Source organism: Thermobia domestica, chromosome 3 (assembly GCF_964235325.1).
Source record: "Thermobia domestica chromosome 3, izTheDome1.hap1.1, whole genome shotgun sequence".
NCBI classification, from domain to species: Eukaryota; Metazoa; Arthropoda; class Insecta; order Zygentoma; family Lepismatidae; genus Thermobia; species Thermobia domestica.
In genome coordinates this window covers 82,334,119-82,356,971 of record NC_137456.1, presented here as the reverse complement: position 1 = coordinate 82,356,971, position 22,853 = coordinate 82,334,119, and the positions used below count along the sequence as shown (strand labels likewise).

The 22,853-nt window shown below is 37.5% G+C and overlaps 1 protein-coding gene across 1 annotated transcript in view; it reads left to right on the top strand.

The window, feature by feature from the left end:
* LOC145680557 (guanylate cyclase 32E) overlaps positions 1-22,853 on the top strand; it is a 966,530-nt gene that overhangs the window by 677,483 nt on the left and 266,194 nt on the right. Inside the window, exon 4 of the mRNA XM_081751189.1 lies at positions 16,909-17,086. Within this exon, the coding sequence (XP_081607315.1) occupies positions 16,909-17,086 (178 nt within the window). The remainder of the gene's footprint in view (positions 1-16,908; positions 17,087-22,853) is intronic.

Genomic DNA, 22,853 nt, shown 5'->3' with positions numbered 1-22,853 from the left:
TTTTTGTGCTATATTTTTTACTTAGATATTGTAAGCAGCAACATATATTACTACAAGTCAGTTGTGTAGTCAGCTAGTTGACATTCTGCTTAGGTATAGTAATTACGTTATTTTGTCACTCATGGTAATCAGTCCCCAACCGAAAAATCGAACATACGCTTAATCTTGGATTGTTACCTATTCAAGAATGATTCTCGATTAGTTGCTTTGTTGAATGAAATTTAAGGTTTCTTTTTCAGCACCAAGGCTGTGTGAGACGGGCTCTACTGTTCAAAGTAAGATCTCGAACCACTGCTTCAATTTATGTACTAGGCAAATACCGCAATCCGAAATTGAACTCGGCATCGCGAACCCAGAGAGCACGCACACTTTCCACTTTATCTGGAGTAGGCATAATATTATCGAATATTGAAACAGAGGGTTTATTTTCGAAAAACATGAGTTGAAATTATTTTTAAATAATTTGACCTTACTCCCCAGGTTAAGATTCAACTGTGGTGTTTTCGAACACGTAAGCGATGATACCATGAACAAAAAGGGAGACACAACACAACAGGTTTTCTTACGTTTTATTAACCTTTTGTAAGTTGCACTTAATCTCCATGTATTATAGTACCTTTCTTATTTTTACACACCGTTTACATATTTTCCCGGGACACCAGAGAACTTTCCCAGAAACAGACAATTTCGTTGAATACTGGTCGTCCAGTCACTCAAGGCTGTAGATAGTATAATTCTTTTTACAATAAATTAAAGTCAGTCTGTAAGAAATAATACCCTGGAATGATATACGGACGTGCTTAAGAGATTTGTAAACCTGGTTGCAGAAACACAAGGGGTACAATGAAAATTGTTTATAATAAATGGCAAACATCTACGTGTACTACGGTAATTCCTAATAGTGAACATTCACACTAATAGATGTCGCTACGTGTATTGACCCTTGCCCGCTTAACACTAATAGATGTCGCTACCTGCGGGATTATTCTGTATAACGAAGTCATTGAATAAACGCATAAAAATGTGGTATAGAATTTGGACTGGTTGATGGGCAAAGGCTTGGATGTAACAAATAGTTTGATATAAACCGTTATTATGTTAATGTATGTTTGAGAAAAAGTCATGAAGAGAGGGAGAATGAAAGAGAAAACCATAATTAAAAATTAAATCAGTATTGTTTACATCCTGCCCCACTCACACCATAAAAACACAATTTTTATACTTAAAAACTGCTTATTCACATTTTTTTATCTCTTAGAACAGGCAAGTACATTAGACTATAAATGTTCATTATATATTGTACTGTAAATTTTAAAAAGAAATATTACAGAAGAAGAAAGTTCAAGAATAAAAAGTTGCACACATTTTATTTTTTTATAATGTCTAACTTAAACTGCAGAAAAGGTAAATGATGTGCGCTGGACAGTAGGAACACTTGAAATTTTAAAATAATTAAAACATTAGCGTGAACTTAGGGCCTAATTAAGAAATGGTTGAACTTACTTTAGTGTTCATGGTTGAATGATTACACAAATGTGAAACGATAGACGTAAGGTAAAAAAGTGAAAATTTGCAGATTTTATTTTTATTTTTTGGTAAGTTGTCAGTAGATAATTGATTCCCTTTAAACCCTCTTTCGTGACGCGATGCCCCTCCATTTACGGAAGCAGATGTTTGCAAGTTAAAGTTGGAGTAGATCTTTCAAAAATTTCCCCCTCATTTTATTACGTTAGATTTTTTAAAACTAAGCTGGGTAGTAGTACGGAGGTCTGATAGTCGCGAGCTGAATAGTCAAAAGTCTGCTTTATTTCATTTTCTTCAGAATGACATTTCATAAGTTCTATGAATCCTAGCCACACAAATGGTTGATTCCAGCTCCTATAAAATCACGCTCAACACTGTCCTTCCATTTTTTCATTTTTGTTTATCCATAGAACTCTTTTGCCACAGTTTTCTCAGTTATAACTCTTCTCTTTCTATGTTTCGTCTGCTAGCGGCGCTTCTCAGTCACTTTAAATATATTTATCTTCATTTCATAGTCACCGTAGGTTATTCGGTGGGCTATTGTTGCTGTGAAGTTTCGTACTGTGTAAAGTTCGTCCAATCGCTGGTTTCTTTCTCCTCTACTTTCTTGTCAAATATTTCCCTCAAAACTTTTCCTAATAAAGATAAAATATCGTATCTTGCAATGTATAATGCGCACCCAAGTGTGTGGATCAAACTTTAAAAAGTCTTAAATGGATTGCTAGCTTCTGCCTCAAATGTGCAAAGAAAAATATTGTGCTGTTTACGCTATGACAAATAAAGTTGGCAGTACATGTAGTTAACGTAGTCGTTGACTATGATACATCATACTTTTGTAAACAACATTATGATATTTACGTCTGTTTGAAACCTATCTGCAAAAGTTTTTAATAGTGTTATTTTTAATAATAATTTTAGTGACAAAAGTGAAATCATATTGTCTGTTAATCTGTAATCTGTTTTCTGTACTGCAAAGGATCCGTCAACTTCAACAATCATTGGTGGAAACCAGCTGCACTGTTTGGAATGAAATTTTGGACATATCACTGAGGTCGAGATGGGTTTTTATCATTTTACTTTGATTGACATGGTTATTTTAATGAGACGGGAGAGAGCGTTCAAAAATTTTCCATAAACCTTCTTCTTCTCGGGCGAACAACATATACATTTAGCATAACTCTGGAACATAGGAAGCAATTTCGACCAAACTTAGTACACATATCACTTATAGCCTAGAAAAAGATACTGTGAGGGAAAGTGTCCCTTAGTACCCTTTGGTGACGAAATATAAAAGTAATCTTAAATGACTAATACGAATGTCAAATTTGTAGCTTTCGGAGTTGCTGAGACAAATAATGGCACTCCCGATACCGTTTAAGTCCAAGTTCAGTCTCCAGTGGGGATAAAATGTTCCTAAGACATTCTTAGAGGGAAAGGGATAGCATGTAAACATAATTGAAAATGACACATTTGTGTGGAATTCATAGATTTTTGGGGTCGCTGATATGAATAGTGATACTACCAACTACGTTTAAGAAGTTAAGCCTCCACTATTACCTCTAGGGGAAGACAGGGGTGACGTAAAAATAATATCCAACAAATTTTAACTTTTGTTCGGTAGAAGTTACACTGATGAGGGTGTTCTTAGCTAATGTCGACCTCCTAAGTCCGCCAATGTAGTCAAGAATGTTCCATAACATCACATTTTGTTGCTACAGGGTGTTCAAAAATAAAATAAAATACACTCTAACATAGTGTATATTCCTATAGAATATCCAGGTTTGTACAGAGTGAAAGCACAGCCGTGGTACAGGTTGAAAAAATAATGAAAATATCAATGAAAGAACGCAGACACACCAACCAGAAGGAGATTACATAAATACACACCGCTGTTGAAAAGAATTTGCACTGCTGTTGTTGTCTGTAAACACATGGTGGTCAAAATGGTATAAAAATCAGAACGTTCATGAAACATCACTAAACACACAAAAATGCAGCAGTAGTAGAAGCAAGTTTACCATTTGGTTACCATCCGGAGGATATGCATACATGGAGCCCACTGAAGAACATACCAAACATCGATATCTTGGTTGTATGTGTACAACCTTTTACTGTGACATGTACTTGGAACTTTTCCTTTTGGTAAACATGAACCGTCTCTTGTATTCTTGTTTTGTCTTTCTCAGAAGAAACCAACAATAATCCCTCATCATAGCATGATCTCGTTTCTCGTAGTGCAATCGCTCCATTTGTAAAATCTGTTGGTTGAAAAGTTCCCCTTGTATATCGTTTACTGCCCCTAAGTTGTGAGGAAAGTAGTCGAGGTGTGAGTGATTGAAATGTAATTTAAGCGACATCCTTCATCCTAACTGGTCATAGTTTCGTACCAGGTTAGCTATGAGTTGCTTGCAGTTACGAGCTTTCTCGTTCCTTAAGAAATCTTTCACCATATGTTTGAAGGATAGCCATGCAGCACATTCTGTAGGAATACATCATCGTGCAGAATCCTTCTGATCTGTAACTCTATAAAACGTCCTCCGACAACTTTGGAAACAATTCCCTGAAATTGGATAAACCAGACAAGTTCTTATCCACGGCTTTAACAAATATCTTCATGAGGCCGAGTTTTATGTGAAAGGGTGGCAGTAGTATGTCTTTCGAACAAACTAAAGTAAAATACTTGACGTTATCTTCCCCTAGAAGGTATTCCTGTCTCTCTGGCCAATCCTATGTTTTGTAGTGCTTGTGGGTAAATTATATTTTATGGACAAAAAATAAAAAAAAACTGTGCATGCTGGAAACTTCTTGCATTGTTTCCAGCTATCAGGGGGTGGTAGCGAATCGGAAACACACATTCCCCACAGTGATAATCGAAGACGGCCAATATTAATGTTTATAGTTTCCGAGGTCGCTGAGTGATACTCCAGATACAGTTTTAATCCAATTTTCTCCCTCCCCCCCAATGAAGGTAAGATACTCCTATCCCCTGACGTATAGAAATAATCGAAAATGATCGATATTAGTGTGAAATCCGCAGTTTTCCCTGCCGTTGGTATAAATAATGATACTACGGATGTCATTTAAGTCCACGTCTAGCCCTTATCACCAGGGTGTGGGTCACGAGGGACGCAACTAGGGTGTGGGTCTTGAAGGTCCAGACCTCCTCGAATTTCCGACTTTTCTGTAAGGAGGATATGTTACATTTTTAATGTAATATATCCGCATATTGAATTTGGATCTCCCGCAAATCTTTGGACCCCCTCGAAATAAATTTCTGCATCCATGCTGTCCATTGGTGTGGAGGATAACAAGGAGTGGGAATGTAAATAAGTACATATTTTTCTGCGTCATTCGTATTACAATATAATAACGTCTCAATCTCTGTGTGTAATGCTAATTCTTAATAGGTGCTTCAACCTATTCTTCCTGAATATCTGACACCACTAGAAAATGCTAGCATGTGGTTCGAGCAGTCCCGGGTTCGATTCCCGGCGGGAACACTCAGTTGAAATATTTAAAAGCTTTTTCAGGCCAGCCGGGTTGAGTGAAGTTTTCCTGAGTTTTTCTCATTCACACCAGGCAAATGTTGGAGTGAAACCTAACATAAAGCTTCCAGACTGCTTCCTTCCCTTTCCTCGGATGCTATGATCGCCAAAGGACGTCATCCCTCATACGTGACGGGCATGACCATAGATGCTGAAAGCCAAGAAATTTAATTCCTAATCCTAATCCTAAGCGCTAGCGTGAAGGCACTTTGCGAATTGAATTGCAAGTTAAGAACTGTGTTGTTTCAATTTTATTATTTCAAATTAGAACGATTTTAACCTATAGTAGTCAGCAAGCCCTAATGCTTGGGTAGAGAACCGCAAGTTTTCGTAAAGGGCATACAGCATCAAAAGTATAAGTGCTAGTAGAATTTAAAGTAAATTTGATTTTTAAAAAATCAATATTTCAGTTTCAGTAGGCTGTGCGTTTCTGAATCAAATAACTTGAGTTTACCCAAAACAGATGAAGGCAGAAATTTAGAGATATAATTTAAATTCATCACTGCGTTTTGTATCATATGATAAAAAATCTTAGTCCCTCATATAATATGAGATTTACTGACGTTTGAAGATTTCCCTCGGGGCTGTGTGGTTAGCATACGCGCCTTGGGTACGGGAGACCCAATTTCTGGTTTGAGCTCATGTGGTTCGGATCCCACATTGAGCTAAACTCAAATTCAACTATCCATCTAACGTTTGAAAAAAAAACACTAAAATCTTAACCGTACAGTAATTCTGGCAGTTGCTTATGAAAGTAATCAGTTTTTGTAGTTTGTGGAAACTTAAGGAAAATCTCTTGATAGCCGTTGACTTACAGCCTTTTCGAAACAGACAAAATATTTAGTGGTTTATTATTGCAATGCTGTGTATTCATCTAACTCTTTACATTTCTTTAACTGTTTGTTTGAACAATATAATTAGGACTACATAAAATTGAATGTACTCGGAGATTAAATGACCTTTCTTTCTTTTATTTGATATATTCCTGAAAAATCAAAGAATACATATATAGTTTGATTTCAACCAAGCCCAAGCGATCGGTTTGAATCTTGGAATTATGGTAGATCTTGGCGTGCTATATAAGAGTCTGAAACACTAGGTTCTGTTGGATTTCATTTTGCAAGTAAGTTTTCGGTCGTTATCCTAAACAAAAAAATGCAATTGGGATTAAACTTGGCATAGTTGTAAGCTCTGACATGGATCAGAATATATTGGGCATGCTTTCGATTCCCGAGTTATGGGAGTCAGATTTTGCGAAAAATTTTCGAAAACAAAAGACGTTCATCAAACTAATTCGATCAATATCAAACATGTTATAATAGTAAACCTTAATCTGCGATATAAACATGTACAGGCAATATATATTATGTTGTGCAGCATTTGGTTTCCGAGATATGGGCGGTCAAATTGTGTCAGATTAAAAAAAAAATCGCCGAACTCATCTGGTCGGAATCAAACTTGGCAAACTTTTCCTGCTGAATAAACATGAGAAATAATATTTTATGCAAACATTCGATTCGCAAAGTTCTGAGCGGTTAAATTTCGAAATCAGTTCATTGAACATACTATAAGCGTAATAAATACTGTTTATATAGCAATTAAAGGTCAGTGTTGGGCAGAAAAAATAAAATGAAGGATGATTTATTACGACTTTTCGTGTTTTACTGGTTAAAACAATTGAGTCAATTGAAAATAAATTGGTACGTTGACCAATCTTATTTTCTGCAAGATTAATAAAACGCATAATGGAAACTAGTAATCAAATAGTACAAAAATTGTAGAAATTTCAAATAATAATAACAAAACGAATAACAGCGAGAAAATACGATCACCTCTTATCCCACCTCAAATTTTTATGATCTGGAAGCGAACCAGGTCCCGTTTGATGAACGATTTGTCATTGAATCATCGTTGTTTCATAGTTGATGAAACCTACTACCGTAAGATTTGTCTTAGCTTTCCAGTAATCAAATTAATATTAGCTGCAAAGTAACTCAAACATTTGTTGGTCCAATGTATGTATATTTATATTACTGTATTAGTCCCATTACGGTATTTGATCGTATCTTCTTTAAAAGTCGTAGCTTTACTAATCCCACAAGGACGTTCATATAATACTATCCATATGAATATTCATACGTTTTCAGTGACACCTTTCAAGCAATGTGATATATCACCGTTGACAAAATGAAAATGCATAGGAATGAACGTACTTCATTGTTTTTACTCGTATAAGCAAAATTGAATTGCATATCTCTTACTTTATATATGGTGAATCGCATATTGTAAAACTCACTCTTAATTTAGAGTGACGAATGTATATTATGGAAAATTATGAGGGTTTGTTGTATTATCCATCAAAACTGAGATAATAGCGTTTTCTAGTTGTTCTAACCGCTTATAATTTCAGATTGTCACTAAAGAGTGGTGGAAGAACAGAATGGAACATATAAGCGAGCGCCGTCTCTGGACGATCATTTGCATACGGTAAATGGCGTCTTAAAAAGTAGTTAAAATTGCTTTAAATTCTATGTATCATTAGCGTTTAACAGGGAAAAATATCCAAAGATGACAGGTAAACCAACTGGTAAATCTCATTAACTAACTAATTAAATATATGGCCTATCGAACCCAGAGGTTCAATGTCGCGTTCATTAAAGCTCTCCATTGACTTCTATCCTTAGCCAATTGGATCCAGTTTCTACTTCCTATTTCTGCGAGATCATCTTAATATTGTCCTTCCATCTACGCCTAGGTCTTCCTAATGGTCGTTTTTTGATTGATCTTCCAGTTAAGACATTGAAAGCATTTCTACTTTCTTCCATTCTGACTACATGACCTTCCCACCTGAGCCTCCGAGACTTGATGACCCTAACAATGCCCGGTAAATGGTACAAATTATGAAGTTTGTGCCATTCCCCTTTCCTGTTCCTCTGGGGTCCAAATATTTGTCTAAGGATTTTATTCTCAAGTATTTTCAATCTGCGTTCTTCCTTAAAGTAAGCGTCCATGTTTCGCAACCATACAGCACAACAGGGCATCATTATCATTTTATATATGTTTAAGCTTCAAATTCCTCGACAGAATTCGCGACGATAAAAGATTTTTGAACTGACTAATAACACGAATTTCCTGCTTTCACTCGAGATTTAATTTCTTCGTGAATATAGTTTTGGTCGTGGATATAGATCTCATAAAACTGAACAAAATACAACAGGTGAATGTAAATCCTCAGGTGTAGTTTTCGAGAAAATCGACCACCTGTTATGATAAAGCTTATCATGAAGTATATACACTAATCGAGATTTTCGTTATGACCTACCAAGGTGAAGTGGACAATATGGTTCATGAGATAGAACCAAAATTTAACGTTTTCTATTAACCTTTGATTTTTGTGTAACTATACCGGGTGTTCAGAAAGTAACTATGCAGTGCCATGTTGTGGTGTGCTGGTGTGCTAAGTGATGACTGATATGATTGTCAATTAGTAATACAACATTTTTCATTGTTTAACATATTTGAACAGGGGATCACTTCCAGCATCTTTTGTAACTTCCATCACATTGAAGTTTAGCTTCGAGTTAATTTCAGTTGTTTAAAGTGGTTTATGGAAAATAAAATACGGCACGTTATAAACTGCATAGTTGCTTTCTGATCACACTGTATAATATTGTCTGAAGATAAACTAGATATCAATTGATAGATCATATGAGGCTAAATAAAATAGGGTAAATAGGTAATGACGTAGAAAAGGGTAAACTCTTCTGTGTAGTTTCTGTAAAAAAAAAAAAAAAAAAAAAAAAAAAAAAAGTGGAGACTAATTTTTGTAGCGTTCAAAAGTGTGCCGTTCATTTGTCAGTTTGGCGCAGTTGATAGCTTTTATTCAGCTGAAATTGATTTATTCATCTATTTATGCAAAGAATGCACTATTAAAAAACTCAAGCTTTGAAATGCCCGCCATTTCTGTTCTAGTAAGTTGGCTGCACCGAACAATACACGTTTGTCATCTATACGCAGGGCCGTGCCGTAGAAAATCAGCGCCCGGGGCGAAAGTATATGACGGCGCCCCCATACATATATTCCAAGCAATTTTTCCTATCTTTTTCTTCATTTTTCTATCGAATTTTTCGCCCCCTTACTTCGGCGCCCGGGGCCGTTGCCCCGTTCCCCCCCCCTCGTCACGGCCCTGTCTATACGGGTAAGTTTTCACTATGACAACATACTGTTCTGTCGTGAAGCACTTTATCTCTACACGCAGGCTTTAAATTTTGCATATGAGTGATTTCTGTTCCAGTGGATATCAATATAACACTTACTTGCTGAGTTGCACGAACCGATACAATTGACTCTGAAGGGTAGTACTTAGTTGTAAGATATTGCCCAAGTTAGCAAGCAAGAAAGGTTAGTAGATCTTTATTCATACGTCATACTAACTAACTAATTAACTAACTAACTCTATGGCCAATGGAAACTTGAGGTTCAATGCCGCGTTCACAAAAGCTCCACCACCGACTTCTGTCCTTATCTGGATCCAGTTTTTACTTTGTGTTCCTATTTCTGCGAGATCCATCTCAATAATTGTCCTCCCATCTGCGCCTAGGTCTTCCTAATGGTCGTTTTCCGATTGATCTTCCACTTAAGACTTTGAGAGCGTTCCTCATTTCTTCTATCCTGGCTACATGACCTGTCCGCCTGAGCCTCCTAGACTTGATGATCCTAACAATGTACGGTAATGTGTGTAAATTATGCAGTTTCTCGTTATGGAGTTTCCGCCATTCCCCATTCCCGTTCCTCTTCGGTGCAAATATTCGTCTCAGGATCTTGTTCTCAAGTACTTTCAGTTTACGTTTTTCCCTCAGAGTACGCGACCACGTTTCGCAACCATATAGAACAACGGCTTGATGATCGTTTTATATATTTTAAGCTTTAAATTCCTCTACAGAATTCGCCACGACAAGACCTTTTCGTGCCACCTCATACTACGTTTATTATTTTAATGGCGCAGATTGTGTAAGTATCGCCAAGACACCATAACTTATTTATTTTGCTTTCTTAATTGTGTTTCTTTTGCTTGATAACATAATGAAGAATTAGATACAGTACCTTGAACACAAATTAAAAACTCAAAAAATTATAGAATTTACATTACTCTTGTATTATAATTAAGTAGTGAGGATATAGAAATGAAACATAAAAAAGGTGCACTACTGTACTTTCACGGTCTTTGATCAAATAACAATATTATGTTCTTACATCATGGATACACTTTAAGGCTGTACCAGTAATTGAATTCTTAAGTGTTTCTGCTTGTAAGATTACTTACATATTGCACCAGGCAGCAGATAACTACATTTTTCTATACAACTAAAATAATGAGTAGCCTACAGACATAAATGGCATAATTGCATTTATTTCAATTTGATATTTCAATCCATTCTGGAGATATGAAAATTGGGTATAGAATTGGTAAGTATGCTGCTTAAAATGGTGTGCTTGTGGTAAATGCTCAATTTTTAAGCATTGTTGCAAATTATAGGAATCTCCAGAAGTTTGAAGTAACAAACTATTGTAAACGTCATTGTAACATTTTCATCGATTGAGGACTATATGAGATCTTAGCAGTCGTGTGCACCAACGATGTTCAACTGTTGAACGAAGTTCAGTGAAAATGTTTGTTGCACGTACAACGTTCAACGTCAAGCCTCAATCAACTGCTGGATGTACTACGTGTAACCTTGAACGGTCGATTTTTCGGAATTTAACTTCGTTGATCTTAGTTAGTCTATAATAACCGTGAATTCTATATGCAATAACAGACAGTGATATCGACGAGTTAAAAGATGTGCACTGTTTAGTAGTCGTTTAGAAAATAGAATGAGAGTGTCATAGAAAAGGAGAAAAGAACAATTTAAGATATTATTAAGAAGAGGAAGTGTTTGGTACATTGGCTAAGAAGGAACTGTATCATGATGGACGTGCTAGATGATATGGTGGCAGGAAAGAAAGGGATGGGACGAAGGAGACTACAAATAGTAGACAATATCAAAAAAGAAAAATATTACGTAAAGACGAAGAGGTTAGCTGAAGGCTGGAGTATGAAAACTTCTCAGTTGCGGCAAGTGACCTACCAGAATGGCAGAATACCTATGATGATGATGATTCGTTCAGTGCAAGTAATAGAAGATTACTGCAACCCTTTTGTGATAAAGATTTCAGAAAACAGTAGTATTTGTGTCATTGGTGTCATCTTTCAGATTAACGTCCCACGATTATGCCGTTTAAGCGAAGGGAGACAATGATTAAGGCAAATGAATAATTGTGGAAGAATTGCTGGAATAAAAAAAGTATGAGAGGAAACGGAGTACTCCGAGAAAACCCACGCACACGATGTTGTCCTCAACAAATGTTCCTGGCCCGAGATCAAACCAAGACGCCACGCACCAAAGGTAAGTGCTTAATCACTGAGCTACTGTGCCCTCTGGGGGCAAAGAGCACCTTTTCAAAAAGAGCCTCATTGATTAAAAGGGACACATTAAAGAAACGGAACTCTGCCAATGCAAAAATGCCTTCAAAGTAGGAAATACGAGTTTTGTCGTTTTTGCGAGAAAATGGTTGCAGGGGCAATGGTCCCCTCCGAAATGACAAAGGACTCCGCACAATCCGTACGGAAATTGGATTTCGGTGAAATTGCTTGAAACCGTGACATGTTGTAAATATTGTGTTTTCAAGAGAGAATCTTAACGTGCACAACCACAAATCACTCACCTTTTGGCCACTACAGGCGCACTTTTTTTAAAACAGCCGAAGGTAACGACATTCTGGATTTCGGTAAAAATGACTAGAAACGTGATATGTTGTAGATAATGTAATCCTGAAAAAAATATTAATAGGCTTAACCACCAATCACTGATCACTAGGCCACTACAGGACCACTTTTTGAAAACAGCAGAAGATAGTGATATTCTGGATTTCGATGGAAATGACTCAAACTGTGATATGTTGTAGATATGATGATCCTGAGAAAAAGTGTCAATAGACACAACCACCAATCACTGACCGTTTGGCCACTACAGGGTCGCTTTTTTGCAAACAGAAGGTAACGGTGTTCTGGATTTCGGTGGAATTGCTTGAAATTGTGGCATGTTGTAGATATTGCGACACTGAGGAAAAGTCTTAAAAGAGCACAACTACCATTCATTGATCATTTGGCCACTACGAGGCCACTTTTCTGAAAGCAAGCAAAGATAGTGATATTCTGGATTTCGGTGAAAATGACTGAAACTGTCATGATATGTTGTAGATATTGTTTTCCTGAGAAAAGGTCTTAATGGGTACAACCATTAATCACTGACCGTCTTGACACTGCTGGCCTCATTTTTTAAAAAAGATCTGAAGGTAACGGTATTCTGGATTTTGGTAGAATTCCTTGAAACCGTGATATGTTGTAAATATTGATATCCTGAAAAAGTCTCAACAGGCGCAGCTAACAACCATTGACTTTTGGCCACTAAAGAGCCACTTTTAAACAAAAGGCCATAAGGTAATAGTATTCTAGATTTCCATGGAATTGCTTGAAACCGTGATGTGTTGTATATATTGTGATCCTGAGAAAAAGTCTCAATGGACACAACCACCAACCAGTGACCATTTGGCAACTACGGGGCCACATTATTTAAAACAGCAGAAGGTAAGGATACTCTGGAATTTTGGTAGAATTCCATGAAACCTGAAAATTCATATCCTACAACCCAGAAAAGGGATGGGGATAGTAGCGGTCAACATGATTTAAGCATAGAAAAATTCATATGTTCATCTTACGGGACAAAGGAAAGCCCTGGAAAGCTCTAGACAATTTTTCTCAGGCTCTGACATCTACCACATATCACAGTTTCATTCATTTACACCGACATCAAAAATACCATTATACCCGGCTGTTTTTTTTTTTAAAAAACCTGGACCTCCAGTGGCCAAACAGTCGTAATTCGATAGTTGTGCCCATTAAGACTTTTTCTCATGATGAGAAGATCCTCAACATATCTCAAATTTACTCAATCTTACCGAAATCCAAACCATCGTTTATTGGACAGCTTTCAGGAAAGTAGCCCTGTAGTGACCAAACGATTAGTGATTTGTGGTTGTGTCCATTGAGAATTTTTACTCAGGACAACAATATCAACAACATATCACGGTCTCTGTCATTCTTACCGAAATCCAGAATATCACTGTCTTCGGTTCAGCTGCTTTAAAAAATGTGGCCTTGAAGTGGCCAAAGATCAGTGATTAATGGGTTGTGCCCATTAAGACCTTTTTTCAGGATCATAATATCTACAACATATCACAGTTTCAGTCATTTTCACCAAAATCCAGAACATCACTGTCTTCGCTTGCTTTCAGAAAAGTAGCTTCGTAGTGGTCAAACGATCAGTGAGTGGTAGTTGTACCCTTTAAGACCTTTCTCAGAGTCGCAATATCTACAACATATCACGGTTTCAAGCAATTCCACCGAAATCCAGAATACCATTACCTTCTGTTTGCAAAAAGTGACCCTGTAGTGGCCAAACGGTCAGTGATTGGTGGTTTTGCCTATTGACACTTATCCTCAGGATCACATCTACAACATATCACAGTTTCAGTCATTTCCATCGAAATCCAGAATATCACACTATCTTCTGCTGTTTTCAAAAAGTGGCCAAGTGATAAGTGATTGGTGGTTGTGCCCATTAAGCCTTTTTTGAGGTTCACAATATTTACAACATATCACGGTTCTAGTCATTTTTACCGAAATCCAGAATGTCGTTTTTTTTGGCTGATTTTAAAAAAAAAGTGCCCCTGTAGTGGCCAAATGGTCAGCGATTTGTGGTTGTGCCCGTTGAGATTTTGTCTTAGGAACACAACATCTACAACATGTCATGGTTTCAAACAATTCCACCGAAATCCAACTTCCGAAAGGATTGTGCGGAGTCCTTTGTCATATCGAAGGGGACCATTGCCCCTGCAACCTTTTTCTGGGAAAAACGACAAAACTCGTATTTCCTACTTTGAAGTCATCTTTGCATTGTCAGAGTTTCGTTTCTTTAATGTGACCCTTTTAATCAAAGGAGCCCTTTTTTTGGAAGGTTTCCTTTGCCGCTCTTAATCTACTTTCCGAAAGAAACAAAAAAATACATGTCGATTTATTTTTGGTCTAGTATATATGTGCCAGGTTTGAAGAAAATCGGATGAGGAGAAATCCTTGTGAAGGAATCCCCTTTACATTTTCACTTTTTGGACATGACCGGTTCCTACCCCAAAGTCTTCAATTATAACAGAAAATTCCAAACAAATCAAGAACAATATGCTAGATAAACAGTTAAACAGTCTTACTGCCATAATTTCTTACACCAATTTTACCGTTAACTTTGGCAAACAAAAAGAACTTTCGAAATTAGGTAACCATGAGTATTCGATAAGGTGAAGGATACGGACCAAAGCAAATGTGGGTAGTGTCTTCATTATTCGATTAAAATGGTACCAATGAAGGTTTTTACTTAATTTTTTTTTTTTTTTTTTTTTTTTTCAAGCCTGGTGGCATTGTAGAATACGTTACGTAGAATTAAGGTTTCACGCCTTTCTATGGTGCTATGACGTCATAACTTTAAAAAATATTTTTGTATGCCTTTTTAATTATTTTTCGGCTGGCTTACGTTTGCATCTAGAAGGTTGAAACTTTGCACACATAGTCAGTGTACCCCTTGGTAGTTTTTCAGATTCTTCTCTACGTTAAAACAGGATATCCAGAGGAACAAAAAGGTAAACAAAGAGGATATTTTTAACAAAAAATCTCTTCCTTCTCAATTTTCCCGCCTCAGATACATGGTTGATACATGTGAATGATACCGTTTGAAAGGGTGTTCTATTCTGAAGAGAATGATGTACGAACCATGATCTTAGGATTAATAGGATTGTCTCAGGAAATTTTTATATTATATCCGGGTCTTTTGAAATAATCTGAGGCATTGTGGGGCTCATTGGTAAGTATTTTACATGGGATACGGACAAAATCTCGCGACCGAAACCTCACAGCCCAAAATCTCGCGGGCCAAAATCTCCCCTGGCAAAATCTCGCCTGGCGAAAACCTCGCCGCCCAAAACTTTGCGGGCCAAAATCTCGCCAAGCCAAAACCTCGCCGCCCAAAATCTTGTGTGATCAAAATCTCGCCGCCCAAAATCTCGCCTGGTTAAAACTTCGCCGTCCAGAAACCTCGCGGACCAAAATCTCGCTTAGTTAAAACTTTATGGAATGAAACCTTTCCTTAAAAGTTACCCAATGAGTTTCTTAAGGTGCAATTCAATTTTACTACTACTACTACTACTACTACTAATAATAATAATAATAATAATAATAATAATAATAATAATAATAATAATAATAATAAAGTTAATAATAATAATAATAATAATAATAATAATAATAAAGAAGGAAAAGAAGAACATACAAAATAACATGAGCGTGGGCTTTCTCGGGGTATTCCCGTTTTCTCCCACTTACTTCATTCCATAATTTCCTTCATCCTGATCATCTACGTCTCCTTTAACCTACAAGACATAATCGAGGAACGTAAAAACTCAGATATTATTTCATACTTTCATAAATATTATTAGATTTTGTTAGAATTTCCTAAGGTCACTGTCAGAGTGAAATAAAAACCATCCCAGGTTCAAACCCCATATATGTTGAAAATTTGATCGAGACCAATCGAGTGGTTCAAGAGTTATTAAGACACAAACGCAGCCACTTTCATTTTTATGTATTTCTATATGTCTTCCCCTTCCCGTCAAAGTGAAATTATATATATATATATATATATATATATAAACATGCTAGGCTCTAACCTGATCTGTGTGGAAAAGTAGATCGAGATTAGTCTAGTGGTTCAAGAGTTATTAAGTTTCATTTATTTTTAAATATCTTCTTCTCTCCTTCGCTGTGCCGTCAAAATGAAATTATAAAATACATCAGAGGACCGAAACTCCTCTATGTTGAAAATTTCATCGATTTCGGTCGTGTGGCTCAAGAAATATATCACAAACATAATCATTTTCATTTTCATATAGGATAGATTTTCAAAGCACGCGTTAGAAATTTTCTTCTCATTATTTTAATGCAATTATGTGTTATTACCAAATACATACATAGAGAAATATATAGAGCATTCTATATCGAAGAAATCGTAGTGACGACGTTTGATACTGACGACATTTCTTCCCATACGAGATTAAGACCCGCGTAGTTTAGTCTAGTCGAGATTCTGTGTTCCTAGATCAGGACTAAGAGGTTTTGGCCAGGCGAGATTTTGGGTATGACGAGATTTTGGCACGGCGAGGTTTTGGCCCAGGGAGAGTTTGGCGTGCGAGGTTTTGGACAGGCGAGATTTTGGCCCACAAGGTTTTGGCCAGGCGAGGTTTAGGTCCGCGAGGTTTTGTACCCAAACCATTTTTCATGTCCTTACTATTCAAGATAAAAGCTTGAAATTTTGTACACATATTTAGTACATCCCTTAGTATTTTTTAGTTAATTTTGAGATCGGTGGGTTCAAGGGTCTCAAAATTTTACTTTCTTCAGAAAACACTCGATGTTTCTCAAAATTTCCTGCCTCAAATACATGTTAGGGAAATGAGAATGGTATCATTTGAAAGGTTGTTCTATGCTGAAGAGAATGAAGTATAAACAATGATCCTAGGATAAATAAGAATGATGCTGTATCTGCTTAACTGGAAGTCTATAATTTACCTTTAAAAAAAGCCATAATTTATAAATAAGAAGGTGGTATTTAAATTTTTTGTTTCTTTTGCTTTAAAGGTTACCTTCTTCTACTCAACGGAGAATGAATACGGTGAAGTGGCTGAAACTATTCTATCTACACTGCAAGAAGCAGGAATCAATGTTAGAGCAAAGCGAGGGTTTCATCACTTCCTGTATCCGTACTTCACGAATCCTTTCTACGACCTACTGAAAGAGACGCGTCAAGATACACGAAGTAAGTACTGAATATTAAATTTTAATCTTATTGATGCTATAATTATATTAGACAGCAGCAGATTAGATCTGTTTATTTCAAACTATTTAGAACTATGTTCATTTTGAATGTGTACAAGAAATGGTAAAGGACGAGAAGGTTCTTTTATTACTCTCCTTTTATTTGACATGGAAGAAGAACCGATACCTTCATATACGTAAACAGAGATGTTCCGGTTCTCGGTTTGATATGTATTTTCTTTTTATTGTAATTACGGATATATAGACTAAAATCGTGTGACGTCATACTTTTTGCTCCTTGTCATAGTGATTCAAGGATACATCATGGGCTAAGAAGATTGAAATGTCGCGAAAATGATGATGTTATGTTTCGAATTATAAGGACTATAGTAAAAGAGGTAAGGTAAGTTTTTTAGATTTGCAACAGATGGGAGAAAAAAAATCAATCAATCAATTTACCAGGAAAGGTTAATTCTGTAACCACGGCAAAGTGCAGTACAAACTACAACGAATAAGTAACTGATTGCAATAAGAATCGAAGCAAGTAGTACTAGAAAAGGGCTCTATGTGAAATACAAGCTTGCATTTGAATGCTTTCAGAAAAATATAATGGAGAGGAAACATCAACACGTATGAGGATTTTTTGGTGAGTAAAAACATATGTGGCATAATTTTATATAGGAAAGTTATATGTTCAGTAATTAATGACATTTTCAATGTATGATTATATATTCAGCATTAATATTTAAATCAATATTGCGATAGGGACTTTTCGGTTAAAAGTAAGGATATTTTAGCTTAGTTGTAGGGCCTTAGCTAACCATTGTTGGGAACACTGAATACTTATGGCAATACTGGGAGAAAATAAAGCAGTACTTGCAAGAGAGCCAATATATTATTAGTAATATTGGTAGATTTTTGAGATGTGACCATTCTTAATACATAATTTCACCGCTCTCAGCACAAAACTAAAATATGAAATCATTGCATTTAAAATTTGGTAGTTTTTCTATTCAACCCTGTTTCTTCCCGTTTCGTCTAATTCCTATTCTACCTAATAACCTTTCAGCATTTTGTAACAGACTTTTGGTCTGATATCTAGGCAGAACAAGAATTCCCGTTCTGCCTAATCTTTGCAAGAAAGGAATATTTGGCTTTGAGAGAATTTATTAGTAATTCTTTTCCCGATACTTGAAATTACTTTCAGAGCTCATTAATTTACGTATATCACTTAAATGTAGTACATCCACGTGTTGTCTACAACCTCATCGATGTATATCTGAAGTACACAAATCTTTTGTGTACTTCTTCGAATGGAATATTAGAATGATATAGTGTAGCGATAAAAATCGTAATTGTCATGAGTGAAAATAGTTTAGGATAATTAAAATCAATAATTTATTTCTGATGCATCGTATATACAGAAAAAAAAAAACATGAATGTAGTAAATTGAATGAAGGATTGGTCGTTTTTGATTATTTTTTTCACTGACCATTCTCCTCCAGGGCACTAATGGAGGATGAACTACAGCTTAAATGTTATCTGGAACGTTACACTCAGAAAAATAAGTGGTAACCTAGTGAAGATTAATTGACAATTTGGCTGCTAGAACCAGTTAATAATTCGCAACAACCCTTCTGAGACAAAAAAAGGTTAATTTTACAAGATCACCGGTAATCAATCGAAGAAGGTTACTGGAAAATGCGTACAAACAATCCAGTGTTTGGTTGTTATTAACCTCTAAAGTGGGTTAGAAGAAGATAACCAATTCAAGAAGGTTAATTTAATTTAAAACACTCTGTTGTTATCAACCGATTTGCTCACAAGGTAAAGTTAACCCTCCAGAATCTTGTTTACTGCTAACACTGCATTATTAGAAGCACAAACAACAACGTCTCCATTTGGAATTTTAAGAACGAAAAGTTTTCACAATTGTGAATACATCCGTAGGAATAGGAAAAGTTATTGAAATATGTATTCTACATGAATTAATAGGGAAATGTGAAGGAAAGTTCATTTACGGAGGTTTATGCATTTTGTGACATTTAAATTAAAATAATTTTGAGAAACATAATTCAAGTACAAATAACCACAATAGATGGTAGCACTACTAAACATGCAACTGCCGTCAAATAATTCATACACACGTAACTATAATTTTGTGATGATTACAGGAAACATAATACATTTTACGTTGTTTTACAACGTACAAATACCGAAAACGTTTTACAGCTTTGCTTATAAGAAAGAATAACAACCAAACAAATTCTCACTGTTAGTTGGGACATACTTCTGATATGGATTGCTCACAAGGGTATCATGTAACATACCTACTCAGAATTCCGAATCGTTCATCGATTTACAGGTCTGAGTTCGATTTCTAACGCTCTACGAGCATTTACTAGTATTTTTGATCATTTAGGGAGGATTGTTCTGATACAGACAATCGACATCCCCTTGCAGTCCGTATTGCTGACTCAAGTGGGAGCCCGTGGCCATCATCATCATTTTCGTCTCCTCATGTCTTTTGTGGAGGGCCAGTGCTCGCACTGACCGACATCTCCGCGAGGACGTATTGCTGCCTCAAGTGAGAGCCACAGTGGGCTTCCTCGATCATCCTCTTCGCCGAAGTCTTTTGCGCCCATTTGGATGGCGTCAGGTGGCCATCCGGGACTACCACCGCAACCTCCTGGGCCGTCTCTGAACCCCACGTCAGTGGGCCAGGGGACTGACCGAAGGCATCCATCTGCTTCCCAAGGCAAAAATTCTGGTAGATCCCGATCACGCACACCGGACAAACATCACACTTCTTCAACTCAGCCACCGTCTAAGCGTCATCATACCGTTAGTGAATCCGAGCAGTCTGTTTCATCCATGAATCTCGACGACGCTAATGAATTTCCGACAATACTGGATTCTTCCAAACCTCGACTACATTCATTCCTGCTAACCAACTTTGATCCCAAATTTCAGAATACCAAGCTGGCTTTTCAACAACTCCTAAAATATCTACCACGCGCCTCCGTCGCTCAAATTGTTCATACACGCAATGGGATAATCTTCAAGTCATACGATTCATCGTTCTTAACCACTGTACGAAACAAATGCAGTTTCGAAATTTTTGGCAAACATGCTGAAATGAAGCGACTTGAATCAAAGGCGTTTAAACAGGCACCACCTCCACGAAGACCCCCGGCTCTTTCAGTTGTCATTAGGGGGGTAGATCCTTCCCTGACAGACGATGAGATTCAGGAAGAACTCACTCAAGAGGGGCACTCTATACTTAAGTGCATACGTATTAAAAACGACCATGGAGCCACATACATGGTACGAGTCCTTACTAATTCCGAAACCACCATCGATGACTTACTAACTTATGGCGCTTTCATTTATAAAAGAAAGCATCGCGTCGAGCCATCAAAATCACCTCCACCTTTACCATTGCGATGCGAGCGCTGTCAAGCGTACAATTCCCACCCGACTTCAAAATGTACGCAACCTAGCAAATGTGGATACTGTAGCGGTGCCCACGATACTAAGGCATGCACCAACTTAGCTAAACCACCTAAATGGTCCACATGTCCAGAGCAGCATCCGACGTATAGTTATCGATGCAAAGCGAAACCTACAGCTGAGCCTCTCAACCCGGAACTCACGGTTCCTTTGCGACCTGTTTTACCGCCAACTCAGCAAGCTCTACCACCACCAGCTATCGACGAACCTATTACTCTCCAACAATTACTATCTTTTTTCACTATCGCAATGCAAAACATTCATCCCTTTCTTCGACAACACATTCTCGGGGTGGTCAATCACTCTGCTCGCCTGATCTTTAAATGTTCCTTTCAAGCCACCTACTCTGGTCCACACGTGTATTTTCATGTCACTCCATTCGAAGAACATGCCTCCGCAGAAACTTCCAACCCTTCTACTGCACCGTAATCATGGGTATTTCGCTCTTATTTGTTAATATTCGATCCCTCGCTACTCATTATACTCTTTTCGAACAGCTTCTCTTAGAAGAATCTATTCAAGTCTTCCTCATTAACGAAACTCACCTCACACCAGCTATGTCTTTTAAAATACCTAGATATACATTACTACGTTGTGATTCTACGGTAGCTGCACGCCGAGCAAATGGGGGAGTGGCTGTAGGCTTTCATCCTTCCATTAGTCATCGCCAATACCACCCTGCCTTATATAACATACCAGAGCACCTCATTATCACTCTCTATTTTCACTCCCTTTATGTCACTATAGCCACCATATATGTGCGCCCTGGACACCCAATCCCCCTCTCCTTTTTTCAGTATGTCTCTAATAACTTTAAATATTATATCATTATGGCAGATATTAATATTCATAGCCGTTCAGATAACCAGAAACAACGTTTCCTTAACTTCATCACCAGTCATACCACAGGCATTATCTTTGACATACCAAAACCTACCCGACCTATCACTGAAACCACACCAGACGTAGTGATTTCATCTGTCAACCTTTCCCAACGATGTACTCTCGAGATGTACCAATGTAGATTCCATTGGTAGCGATCATCTACCCATCAAACTTCACATTGATCAACCACAGCCTCATAGTCCTCGAACCTTACCAGAATCTCGGCGTGTCCCTCGTTTTGACCAAGCAAAATGGGAACATTATCGCTCAACAATCACTGCCGATTTAGCCAATCTTGAGCCGCCTACCACAGAAGATGATCTGTATAATTGCATTTCTGATATCACCTACTCTATCCGTCATGCGTCCGAACTTCATATACCAACCACTGAAATCTCCCGGTTCCAACCACGCCTACCACCAAGTTATCTACCTCTTATATACCGCTCCCGCGCACTTTTCCGAGAGTTTCAGCGCACTGGGAACTTGGAAGCACTGCAGCATCATCGCAAACTCCAGCGCACAGTCCGAAACTATGTTAAGGCATATAAACTCCGGACCTGGGTCAAGACTTGCAACACCTTGGCAGAAACTTCGCACCCAACTAAGTACTGGAAACGCTTTAATCTGCTGACGGGCAAGCTTACCAGGACGCTTTATCCATTGCTTATTAATGACTGTCCGCTACAAACAGATGAAGATAAAGCCAACGCTTTTGCCGACCACCTGCAAACTACATTCACTCCTTTTTCACCAGACTTTCCCCGGAGGCATCCCACGGACATCTTGAACCTATCAGCACCTTACTTACAACCGAGTGAAACTCATAGTCTTCCCGACAATAATCCTCTCACCGCTCCTATCTCTACTGACGATATTTCGTCTGTCGTGAATCGCAAGCGTAATACAGCTCCTGGTTTGGATCGGATAACTTATCGCCACATCAAAGAAGCACCATACTGTCTTCTTCTTCTTCTTTCTTATGTCTATACATTTATACTTCGTACCGGCTACTTCCCCTCAGACTGGAAAACATCCTCTACTTTAATGTTTCTGAAACCTAACAAACCTCCAGATTCTGTTGCATCTTACCGTCCAATACAGCTAACCTCCGTATTTAGCAAGATTCTCGAGCGCATCATCGTCGCCAGACTTCATCTCCATCTCTCTACCCATAATTTGCTTCCTGTGCATCAGGCTGGATTTACACCTAATTTTAGCATCAACGATCAACTGCTCAGACTCTTAAATCTCATTACCAATCATTATAATACTGCTCGACCGTCTTGTCTCATCCTTTTCGATCTCGAAAAAGCTTTTGATAAAGTTTGGCATTTAGCTCTTCTGTTCAAACTACACCGCTTCCGAC